The 13,320-nt window shown below is 26.5% G+C and overlaps 1 protein-coding gene across 2 annotated transcripts; it reads right to left on the bottom strand.

The window, feature by feature from the left end:
• Positions 1-1,105: 1,105 nt before the first annotated feature.
• Positions 1,106-6,229, bottom strand: LOC112603616 (eukaryotic translation initiation factor 3 subunit C). 2 transcript variants are annotated; one of them, XM_025352287.1, is made up of 15 exons: positions 6,119-6,229; positions 5,931-6,046; positions 4,883-5,015; positions 4,450-4,826; positions 4,241-4,368; positions 4,021-4,159; positions 3,680-3,942; positions 3,395-3,607; positions 3,178-3,331; positions 2,705-2,920; positions 2,436-2,576; positions 2,224-2,362; positions 1,947-2,140; positions 1,546-1,888; positions 1,295-1,470 (listed from the first exon to the last, which is right to left on the bottom strand). In XM_025352287.1, the coding sequence occupies exons 2-15, from the start codon at positions 6,021-6,023 to the stop codon at positions 1,295-1,297; spliced, it is 2,709 nt and encodes a 902-aa protein (XP_025208072.1). In that variant the 5' UTR covers positions 6,024-6,046; positions 6,119-6,229. The 2 variants fall into 2 exon arrangements, with proteins under 2 accessions (XP_025208073.1, XP_025208072.1); XM_025352288.1 differs by lacking the exon at positions 6,119-6,229 and having other exon boundaries at positions 1,106-1,470; positions 5,931-6,023.
• Positions 6,230-13,320: the final 7,091 nt, after the last annotated feature.

Genomic DNA, 13,320 nt, shown 5'->3' with positions numbered 1-13,320 from the left:
ATCATTCATCTACAAGGTAAATTATTACACATATGGTAGATTTAAAATTATATGTATGACTAATTTTTATACTTCAACATTTAGAAATTGAGGTAACAGTTAAATTTTTAAAGTTCTTTTTCTAAAATTTTATGATTTTAATAAATTTTAAGATTGTTTTAGGAGTTTAAGCTGTTAAAATATTGACTTATGAATACAAACATTTTTTTCAATTCCATTTTTACCGGGGATTGAATTTTTTAAATTTTTTAATAAGTATAGATAACTGATATTAATATTCCAAATGGTTGTTTTTGATTATTTGTAATAAACTCACAAAGATAATATTAACAATAATAGTTTTATTGAAATGTGGTACCTTATTTAAAGCATATGACCAAATAGAATTAATTTTTAATATTATTTTAAGGGCTTAAGGAATTTCACTGAGTTATTTATTCATCCAATAGTGCATAACAAATTAATTTTATTACAATGAATGCAAATTTTTCTCATAATTATTTTGAAAATCTGTAATATAATGCTTTACATTGATATAAGACCATAAACTAAAAGATCTAATAGAGTAACAAGTCATACAATACATGTTACCCATTACTTAATGTTTAACGAGTATAGTTTAGATGCTATTTCCATTGCGCTATATATTTTATATAAATATTAAATAGATAAAACTGGTATAATAATTTTAATAACTTGATCAAAATTGAAAAACATCAAGATTAGCCACCTGAATTCATAAAGATAGTTTATGAATATATTTAACAGTTGAATTATACTTAATTTCTAAATAAAACTAAAAAATGTATTAAATTTTATAGTTGAAGGGAGAGGTTAATAGTATTTTAGTAGTTGGATGATAACAGATGATCAGATAATTAGTAGAAATATTGCATGCAATATACTCTACAGGATTAATGTTGTATTTTGAATAATTAAAATAAAGCAATAGAAAAAAACAGAATAGTTATGAATTTATATTATTTATGATTAAACAATCAAGAATAATTAAGTTAATATCATATTTATTGTATGATTATTTTATTCAAGATACAACATTTTGGATTGTTTAAATTAAAATATGGTTGAAAAAAATAACACAGACTTGAAATATTAATAAATAATATTTAATTGTAAATTTCAAATATTTCATTTGTATAGAATAAAAATGTATTCTATACCAATTTCATTCAATATAAAAGTTGAACAGAAATATTTTCCTATAAGGTTTGAGTTTATACTTATAACTGTAATATTCATGAAAAAGAAAATAATAACTATTTGATTAAGACTGTTAATAATTATTACGGTTATCTCTTCGTTGTCTATTCCAATCCTGTCCACCATGTCCACCATGTCCTCCATGGCCACCGTGCCCACCATGCCCACCATGTCCACCACCACCTTGCCGACCAAAGTTTTGTCTATATTGTCCTTGATTTTGATTGCGGTCTCTTGGGAAAAAGTTTCCTGAAGAAAAATTAATAATATATATATAATCTCATACTTGCATCAAATAATTTTATATTCTTTGCTTTAATTTACCTTGTTTCATTTCAAAAATCCTTTCATTGGAGTCCACAAAGTTATTAACTTTATCAGCCAATTGTAGAGCAAGTGATTGTAACCTACTAGGTTCACTACGATGCATAACAACTGTTTGTGTGGGATCATCAAGAGAAGCCATTAATTCTTCATTAATTATCATTTTTGAGATAATAGAATGAGTGGTGCTTTTTGGGAGTTCAAACATCTCTGATAATGTCTTCATTGATATAGAGTTGTAAACATGAGAATAAGTAAACAGGTATGTACGCAAAGATTCTTCTTTAATCAAACGTTCTAACATATCTCTTACTCTATCACTTTCATAGAACAATTCCCATACCTGTTAACAAAATCCTTAATTTAATAAAAATAAAAAATAAAATTTATCAAAACTATACCTTGGCATTCATTTTTTCGTTGATTATAAAATTACGGGATGCAGACCAATTTCCATTTCTCATTGCTTTACTAGCAGCAACAACATGTTCTCTCATTGATTCTGGAGGACCAACTAAAGACTGACGTTCACTAGAACGTAGTTGTTGATAAAATGTTTTGGAAATCATACGTCGCCGAGCATCAAACTCATGAGCTAGATTATATTTTTAAAATTCAATCAAGAAATGTTTTTACATAGTATAAAGTTTATTTAATAGTATTTATAATTTGATTTACCAGCCATATATGGAATTTCAATAAGCATAGCTGACACCAGGTACACGCATTCCAAGAGTTCTAAATTAATATGCATATGGAAAGGCATTTGTCTTTGTTTTTCAACTTTTTCTTGTTCTTTGCTACGTTCATGTTGTCTCTATACAAAAATAAAATTATATTAGAAAATAATGATTAACTGTTTGTTATTAAGGAAACTATTAAATATTTACTTGTGGTAACAATCCCTGGGCTAATAACTCTTTCACTTTACCAGTCATCATTAGATCAACTAAACAGTTGTGCGCATCTTTTATGTTACCTTGACGAAATGCACACAAGCCAATATGTGCCATGGTACGATTGTAAAGAATCTATATTTAATTTATAAAATTCAATTAAATAAACTCAAATATGTATTTAAATTGGGAGGTACCAGACATTTTTGTCTCCAAAAAAAAAAAAACAAATTCAACAATTCTAATATTTATATAATACATACCTGGGTGGCAGGATCAGAGTGTTGAATGGTTTCTTGTAAATGAGACATAAGTACTAAATCTCTCGCTTGGAACCAGTTATCATGTAAGGCATGATGATATACATGACACAAAATTGCTCTAGTTCTCAAACGATCTGTAGAATCTTTGTCATAAATATATTTACATAAGTTCTCCATTATTTGAACATTTGTTTTATGTGATGCAAGTATTTCTCCCTAAAATTATATTATAGAGAATTAAAATAAAACTAACATAGTTCAAATTAAATAATTATCAAAGACATTATAAATAATATTCTACTAGTTGATATTGATTTATATAATTAAAAATATTAAGTTATTCATAAATAATACAAACATTATTAAAAAAAGACTATTACTGTTTCTACATTGTACAAAAAAGCATAAAATAACAGTGGAAATATGGTTAATTAAACATTATACATTAATATGTTCAATGTATATATTTTTACCTTCTTTTGCTTTAATACAAGTGGATCAAATTTGTAGTAGAGATGGTCAATTTTTCGCATATAAATACGACAAACTTCTGACTCAATATTTTGGTGTTCCAAAAACAGTTGAACTTTATCAATGATTTCACAAACACGTTTTTCATCCTTCAATCTAAATTTTATAATAAATACATTAAATCATAAAAACTAAATATAATATTAACAAAATACAAACCTTTGTACATAATCATTACTGTGAGGATCACATTCTTTCAAAAGTTTTGTGAATTCTTCATCCAATCGTTCAACAATTGTAAGCACACATCCTCGTACTCTAAAAGTAGGCTTGTCTAAAGTTTCAGCATCTTCTGCTACTGATTCTCCAATAAATATTGTGTCTTTAACAGGAAGAATTAAGTCCAGAAGTTCAACAATACAATCCAATAATCTAAAATTTATTTATTTTCTGTTAATATTCAACAATATATATACATTAATAATTATAAAACAGTTAACATACTTGCTCCAAATTTCTGGTTTCATAGCATCAGATACTTTAGGATTGTAATCAAAAATAGAAGAAATAATTGACATTTTTATTTTTACTCTTAATCCTAGTCCTAAACTATGAGCTTCTGAAATCAACAACAATTCATGTAACAGTTCAATTTGTTCTCTTCGATCTGTACGCTTCTTTCCACGAGCAGCAATTACTTCAGTTAATTTACGTAAAACAGCTTCTGGAGTAATTTCTGCATCTTTTGCAAACATTTTTGGTTTTTCCTAGGAGAAAAAAAAGGAAATTGAACAATAACAAATCATTTTAAGTAATATAATTTATACTAAATAATATTGACTTACAGACGGAATAGCTACTCCTCTTCGCACTTTTTGCCATTCAGAATCACTTTCATCTTCTTCTTCTCGTTTTAATTTTTTAGGTTTTTCCTTGCGTTCTTTTTTCTTTTCTTTCTTTTCATCATCGTCTTTATCAGTTGATCTAGTATTATAATATTTTTTAAGATATGAGATAATAGGAATAATAAGTATTAGTATTATATACTAAAAAAAATTAACTTACTTTTTCAAAAACCGTTCTCTTATACTTTGATATTGACCTTCATCTTCACTGCTAGAAGAAGAACTTTCAGAGTCACTGCCCCAATCAAACGAATCATCACTGTCAGAATCACCACCAGCTTTTGGAGCCTAAATTAAAATATTGATATTATAAAAAGTATCTATGATTGAAAAAAAATAAAATTTAACTAAAAAAAAAAGAATTTTAACCTTAGGTATTTTTTCTTCAGTTTTCTTGAAAGAAGCAGCTGGAGCTTCATCTTCACTTTTACTTTGATCAGAATCTACATCTTCATCTTCTTTTTGGTCTTCTTCTTGGTCCGGTAGATCAGGATTTTCTCGGAATTTAATTAAATCGCTCTCAAAATCTTTTACATACTTTCTAAATTTTTGTCTAAGAGAAGCCAAACTTTTAGAGTTATTTTTTGATAAATTTTTACGTCCCACTCTATCATCCCAAACATCATTAATAAAATCTTCCATTTCAACTAAGCAACGGACAAAAAAACGTGGTGCTATTCCATTTTCTTCTTTTAGTATAACCGCATTGAATGCTTTAGTGTATGCACGGGTTAGTTCCTCAAAGCCTATAAACAGTTTTATGATATAAAGTGAATCTTTATTTAAGTGTTTATAAACTTACTGGTCAGCAAGCTACTCATATCTTTGATTTTCTTATGATTTCTGATCTGCTTAATTGTCATTGTCAATTCTTCATATCGTTTTTCTTTTAGTGACCGTACAATACGTTTTGTATCTTCTTCATCATCGCTGAACTATAATCAAATAATAAAATTTGATAAATTACTAAAGCATTATATACACAATTAATTTTACTTTAATTACATGGTTTAATCGTAGAAACTGAATAAACTTACTTTTGTAAACTTAAGATAAAAACATGGTAATATACTACTTTTATTTTACAAAATAAAATACTTCTAACCTTAAAACATTAAGAAAATCTAAAAAAGATATCCGAGCACAATTTATAAATGATAAACTATTTTTCTAATAATTTATTAATATGATGAAAATAAAATAATTTCATAACAATAGCTTTCTGAAAATATATCTTTTTTAAAGTAAAGATGTTATGGGAAAAATAATTTAAAAAATGTAATTATTTTTGATATTTTAGTATTAAAACAGAGAATTAAAATTTACAAAAAAAAAAGTTTATTTTAAAAATGGTAAAATGTATATATACTTAGATAAAATGTATTATTATTTTTGAAAACATAATACTAGTATAGCATCAACTAAAATTGAGATATTTTAATAAATTTTATTTTTTAACAATAAATATAATCAACAAATAATTTTTATTTAGAAAATAGTAAAATATTTTATTTTTTCCAACCATAAATAGTTATTTCAATATCAAATTTCAACATTGATATTCTATCTTAATTCAGAGATTAATATTTTATATAAGCAAATAAATCAAGTTCTAAGTTATGATCCTTTGTAAGGAAATATAATAGTAGGATTTAAATGAATATGATAGGCAAATATAGATTGGTAAGTTCATTAATATTTTGTATTATTTACTATCAACTATTATATGTAACATTCAAAAAGAAATATATTTTAAAGAATAGTATAAGTAACCATTAAAGTAAATATTTATCGGTGTTATATTAAATTAGTATTCAACAAAATTAATGATATTTATGAAAGTTACTTACTGTGAAATTCGCTGTTGGTTGGCGGATAACCTGTTCTTCTTCGGACGATGTATCGGACTCGGAATCCGAGCCGGTAGCAAAGAATCTACTCATATTGGATAACTATGTAAGTAAATCTGCAACACAAATCACAACTATAAAGATATAAAACAACAGTTTTAATTAAACACAAACAAAATATTATGTACCTAAATACACGAAAAACGTGGAGTCGAAAAGACACACAGACAAAATTGTAAGTTGCAACCACAATGATTAAATGCAATGGTGGGGAAATAGGGAATAGTTCCACTGGTGAGCGTGGATGCTATGCGGCGATATTGATAAACAATATCACACCACGCCACACTGCAGTGTGGCCAAAATGAAATAACAGTCTGTGAAGGTGTCCAAATGTACTTTGATTTTCTACCGCCATCATATTTTTTCATATTTAATTACATTATTTTGATTACAAAAATATTAATGGCATGATGTTTGTTATTATGAACAATATGAACATCAAATAAACCATTCTCATTTAATGATTTAATATATAATCATTATATTATATGCTATAGCTTATAATGTTATGGAATATGGAAATAAATATTTTATATTGATTACTACAATAGAACGTTATTTTCCAAATAATAATTTTGTAATAATTGTATGATTTATTCGTTTACATTTAATTATTTAAAAATGCAATAAAGTTGAAATAATAATTGAATAAACTCAATACTAACAAATGTACTTAATTATGATTATCTCCAATATGGCAATATCGTCTGGCTATTAATGTAATTGGTATTCTACCGAATACATATCACTCGTTACATGTTATAGTATATTATGATGTATGATTCAAGTCCTAAGAATTCTAAGATATTACTGTTCGCGAATAGCTATCATCAAAAATTAATGTAACAATAATTTATTAATAACTTTTTCTGACAACTGGAGAACTTGTACATTAATAAGAAATTTGCAACAACAATGATTTTAATAAAATTAATTATAAACTTACAATTTGTGGAACATGAATTATTGAAAATATGCATATTATGTAGAATGTATGATTCTGTTATATGGGACAATAAATTTAATAACGTAGAGGAACAATGTCGATTATTTGAATATTATTTAGAATCTTATGTTGCGGTATTTATGTTTTGACTATTGCTCCAATCTTATAATTTAAGATCCATTAATTACAATTTTAAAAGACGGTAGCATTTTTGCCTCGGTATTTTATTAACTTTATTTACATATTTATAATTGTTATTATGACCTAATTACATTTTTTTTTTTATTATATCGTCATTATTATTATTATTATTGTTATTATTACATCCTTAGACAGATAAACGGTTTAACTGTACCTATATTAAGGTCTAAGTTTATTAAACCTTAATATACATAAATATATAATTAAGTACTTACCTAGGTTACCTGGCAGTGTATGAACACATTTATTAGTAAACGGAATTTTATTTACAAAAACGATAGACTAGATTAATTATTTTTTACTTTTTTTTAGCCATTTCTATTTTAGAAATTTTAAATTTATAAATACATACCAGATAAGTAGTGGTCTTTCAATTTTTTTCATTTAGTAAATTCTGAAGTTATGAATAGAACGCTACGTCCGCACACAGGTAATAAAAAGAAAAGTAATTGAAAAAAAGCAAAATGAAAAAAAAATGTGTCCAGCAGAACCCCTTTATGTTGGTTATCTTTAATACTGAAGTAAATAAACCTATTATTAAAATTAAAAGTGAGAATTTTTCTAGGTCGGTTCATAGGCTTTTATTGATATTTTAATTTTTAGTTACTAAGTTACAGCTATGTAAATAATTATTAAAATTTTAAATTCTCATAACTCATTTTTTTTCATCATAATTTATAATACTAATAAAAGCCTATATGGGCTCAATGCCGGATCTAGGACATTTGACGCCCGAGGCTAATAAAAATGCAGAGCCCTTAACTGGTACACTCTATATGTTGGCTATAAGAGGATCCATATTCGAGTGAAATCCGGGGTGTCTTGATATAAAAAAAATTAAAAATGTAAAGATATTAAAAATATTAATATTAAAACTTTTTTATTGTTGTAGAATGAACCTACATAAAAATCATATTTTAACATTTTACAAATATAAAAACATAATTTAAAGATCTCTTGGTTATTTTAATTTATCCATTAATATTTTTAAATCTAAAAGTTCAAAATGTTTTTTCTATTATTAATCGTTTTGGCAATATTATTTTCCAAATATATTACAGATAAGTTATTAAATCTTCCTTTCTTTGTATTAGATTGTAAAAATTATTTTATTAATTTTAGTTTACTAAAATGCTAGGCAATAAATTTGGGCAACGTAACTATCGGGAACGACGAAATTATTATAGTTTAAATATTATAATTATTTGAAAAATATTGATCAGTGCGCGACGTGCGCGTTATCGCTCATTTCTATTTATACACATTGTACTATTTGTACTTCATCCGTAATATAGGCCCATCACGGCATCACCACAGCTCGTAGGTAGCCAAGTCACGATGCTTGTTTGAGTTATGGGAAATGGGAACGCACTTTTATAGAAATATGTGATAATTTTACCATAGAATAATATTCTATGAACTATGATTGATTATTTTGTCATAGTATAATTAATGTTTTCTCAAATTCTCACCAGTTGATTTTTCTCCGAAAGCAAGATTTTATTAATTTTAACAAAATAATAAAAACGTCTGACGAATGAACATTTAAGACGTCTAAATCAGACAAAAACAGTTTTAAAATATAAATTCCTAAGAAATATATATGTAATATTTTAATTCATTTTCACGTTTCAAAATTGAAAAAACAAAAACTTGGAACATAATTTACCTAAACATTTTCAATACACCACAGCCTTTGGATTTTTCATAAATATAAGAGCTCCTTCATACTGACGACACCCTAAATAATGATACCCACTTTCCCCCATCACCTCTAGAACTGGCACTGCATTACAGATGTGAGGCATCGTCTTAAAGTTTTTAACTTTTTACCAGTTTTTTTAATTTCGAAATAATTAAGGATGATCTTTGGTTATCGCGACTACCAAAGACAGTTAAAATATAATATAAATATTAAATTGATTTAAATATAAAAATAAAATAAAATTTGATAAAATTAATAATTTACACGAGGTAGAAAATATTGTGATATGTTGGTTAGTATTTCGACGACAGAATAATATTAGTAGAGCTTGATACCACATAATCTCTTATCTCAACCAAACACCTATCGAGATTCGAGATGATGACGAAATATTTCCGTTTTTTTTTTTCATCAGTTAGCTGATCCCCACAACGACTACAATAATTGTTCAAATTCTGTGCGAGTATCTGTTATTGGATCTGCACAATTGTCACAATTGTATGTATGGTTAACTGTTTGATGATTGAAACCAGCTTTTTTTAATTCTTCTGTTTTATAACCACGCCAACAATCGAATCACAGCACCTTCTGGTTTATTGGTAAATTCCAAATTTGCATTTTAATAAAAAAAAAAAAAAACAGTCTTAGTTTTGACACTCTACACGTTAGAAGCACTCTCTAGTCTCCACACTCTACACTTACACATTTGACAGTGAAGTGAACAGTGATAACAGTATATTCACAGACATTCACTATATTCCACCACATGCATTTTAGGACGGAAGGCACTCGATAAATGACGAATTCACAATAATAGTCAGCAGATAAAATTTAAAAAAAAACTATTTAGCAAAAAAGAAACGTACAACGAACGTCTTACTTAGCCACTAGTATCCTGCCACTCTCAGGACCATCTGGTGTAAAGTCTCTAACATAATATATATATATATATATATATATATAATTTATATTTAACAGACAATAAAATTAAAAATGGCAAGTAACATGGAGAACTTTCGAGGTAACTCGCAGCAAGAGTGCCGGTCGCCGGACACGGAAATACTAATAAGCAATAACTAAAATGACTACTGGGCTAGGTGACATCGTAATGATATTATAATAATAATAATAACAATAGTAATAGCCGTTGGGAATATCCCACTACAATATTTTATTACGCAGCTTTTCGTGGAAATGGAATGCGATAAAAATGGAAATTCCATTTCTATGGAAAAACTAACTTATAACGTTCAATTATACGTAGGTAATTGCAATTACCAAAAAGTACCAATTAAGTCAATATTAAAAATATTTTTACAATTATTTGAATAGGTACCTATTATTATTCAAATTCCATTCTTCATAATATTAATATGCATCTATAATAATATATACTTAATACTTAGTACAAGCATATATAAAATAGGCAGTTTAACCCTTCTACCATAACGAATCAGGAAAATTTATTATTGAATTTATTTTTATAGAATAACTGGTTCCTGTCAATGAACTTCTTGTTATATAAGTATGAAAATGTACAATTTACACTAGGTACCCTCAAATTATTTTTTGTGTATGAGCCCGAATTATTACTTACTAAAATCGGAAACTTTAAATGGTTGCAAACCGGGCCTATAATAAATGAAACTTCGAACTCTTATAATTTTATATTAGTGGATACTCCCAAACTCAAACAAAATATTAATTAAAAAACATTTTTATTTGAAAACTTAACATACCATACCCGATTAAAATAATTCAAGTCATAACATAAAATAATGTTTAAAAATGCATTTTCCAAGTTCAATATAATTTGTATGGGTTCAATCATATTTTAAATTTTGAGCACAACGATGAATGTACTGATTTTTTTTTTTTTGTAGAAAAGTACACGATGAGAGTAGTTTTGGAAAATGTCAAATTTCAAAATGATCTTTTGAATAGTTTTAAGTAGTTTTTTATTTTTTATTTGCTTCTAATATAAAACTACTATAACTTTAACAATTAATATAAAAACACAATAATTATTAAAATTATTTAGATATTTTTAAAGTAGTAAAAGCTCATATTATTATAATAAAGATAATTAAGTGTCAACCTTTATTTGATAAAGTTGTTAGAAGTAACAGGAGGGGCTTTATGATAGCTGTAAACTCGGAAATATAAGAAGTTAATAATATGTTTAATTTGATGTTTGAATACTATGAGGACGATTTTGGTTAAAGGAAGTAGCTTGAGTAAATAATGGTTTATGGAAATCAGAATTTAAAATGAATTTAAGAAAGTTAACTTAAGAGTTAGGATTTTAAAACTTGGGAGCAAGAATGATACATTTTCGTTGAGTTTGACCGTTGGAAAGTTAATATTTTTTATAAATTAAGCAGTCTTTATAATTGGCTGGATGACTACTGTTTACCATGGCATAATGCATTGTGCAGTGTACACATCTGATTGGAGCGTTTGATGACATGTGCATATAGCATATATCATATCTGCGTTCTTTCTCAAATCTGATACATCGTGGATCGTGATTACAATAATCCTGAGTGTGTCTATAACAATAAGTCATAACTCACAAGTCAAGCAGCGTTAGTATTGAGCTGAACTTTTGGGTGGATAAGTTTTTTCGATAACTATTTTGATATACAGAAGAAATTCAATTTTCTAAATATCTAAGTTTTTGGTGACTTTTTTAGGTCGACAAAAAAGAGAGACAAAGGTGATTTATCAGAAAAGCGTTTAATATTATTAACATGAACCTGATATTTAATTTTTGAGAGGGAAATAATATCTTCACTTGAAGTAAATGGCTGGAGATTACGAATCACCCTCCGTAATGAAGTTTAACATATGCTGGTAAGTATGCAAATTGTAAATGTTTTCAATTAGATATTTAATAAATAGTTTGTAATATTCATAAAAATGAATACAGATCAGTCATCAGTTATGAAGTGTGTTTTTTTTACAAATAAATTCTGTAGAGTTAATAATTGACATCAAGTTTGCCTGTTTGCAGTAAAACTGGAAAAATTATTCACGCCTTTGATATACATTGGTGGTGGTTTTGGATATATTGTTTGAGTGTGAGTTTTTTTTTTTAAGTGTGCTTTAATAATTTTATTTGAGTCATCTTGTGTAGCAAGAACTAAGTACCGATTTAGACTTATAAATATTTTTTGTTTCTTATCCTCTACCTTAGTGGAAAGTAAAAACGACGATAGATTTCTTTTGCTTGGAATTGAATTGTTATACCACGTTTATTAAATGTTATTGTCTGCCATTATAATTAATAAGTAACAGCACAATATATAATTATTGTGCATGAAAAATCGATAACTGAACGAGCGCAATGATCGTACTTTTATTGTAAAGTTGCTATAAGCATTGTACGTCTGTACTTATATTTAAAATCCAGAAAAACGGTAATATTTACCCTAATTCAAATTTCGACAAAATTTATTATTTTTTTTTTGCGACTTGAAAACGAATTACCGTAAGTAGAATAAGTACATGAATTTTCATCAAATGTTTATATTATCGTTTTTTATTTACGATGAAGTTTTCAAAATATTTAGACATATTTTAGACATAAGAATTGTTCAGTTTTTTTTAGTTTTTTTTTTTATAAATTTGTTGGTAGAAAAATTCTTGAAAATTGAATACAAATAAACCAGTGTATTTGTGCAAGATTAGTTGATAATGATTGGTCATTAGTAACATTTTAATTAATTAAATCATTTATGGTCTATGGGAGTAAGTTTGGCACAATTTTTATTTATCAATTTTATGACAAATAAACTCTCCGTTCTATACGTGATTAGCTTCATCTTTTTAAAAAAATGTAATCAATCAATTTTTAATAGTTGAAATGTTAACTATTTTTTGTCTATGAACTTTTTAATGAAATAAACCACGATAACTGTTATAAACCGCCATTCTTATCAATCGTTAACGTAATGTCACTTTTATATTAGTGTCTTAAAACGTTAACCAACAGTGACGCAACTTGATAATAAGGGGTTAGAGTGGAAATTTCTGGATTGAGCCCCTTATCTGCTAATAAAATATATGAAAAACAGTCATACCTTATTATAACTCTAAAAAATATTGTTTTCTCACATGTCATAGTTATAATAATAAATTGTTATATTTTTTTGTAAAATAAAATATAAAAATTAACTTTTCTTGTTTTTACGGTAGCAAGGTCATTATCTTTTTTCGTTTATTCCGGTACCTATACTGTAATACTGTATACGGCTATACGGTACACAGGTTTCTTACATAAGTAATCGTAATTCGAATTCTTTAAACTCAAAAGAGTGAAGACATTATTATTTATTATATCAAAATAAATAATATAATTATATAATTTATATTACAGATTATTTTATAGGAGTATTGTAAATGAGATGTAGGAGGTCCTGTGTATTGCACACCAAACACTCGATAATTGCGGCACTGTTAACGAACCACGT

Source organism: Melanaphis sacchari, unplaced genomic scaffold (assembly GCF_002803265.2).
Source record: "Melanaphis sacchari strain LSU unplaced genomic scaffold, SCAv2.0 Contig10_pilon_pilon, whole genome shotgun sequence".
NCBI lineage: Eukaryota > Metazoa > Arthropoda > Insecta > Hemiptera > Aphididae > Melanaphis > Melanaphis sacchari.
Note: the sequence above shows the minus strand (reverse complement) of the source record. Positions and strands in the feature narration are given on the sequence as shown.

Coding starts and splice junctions, on each gene's coding strand:
- LOC112603616 (XM_025352287.1), bottom strand. CDS start 6,023: ATGAGTAGATTCTTTGCTACCGGCTCGGATTCCGAGTCCGATACATCG. Junction 4,160..4,240: donor AGAGAACGGTTTTTGAAAAA/GTAAGTTAATTT, acceptor TTATAATACTAG/ATCAACTGATAAAGACGATG. Junction 1,471..1,545: donor GATTTTTGAAATGAAACAAG/GTAAATTAAAGC, acceptor ATTTTTCTTCAG/GAAACTTTTTCCCAAGAGAC.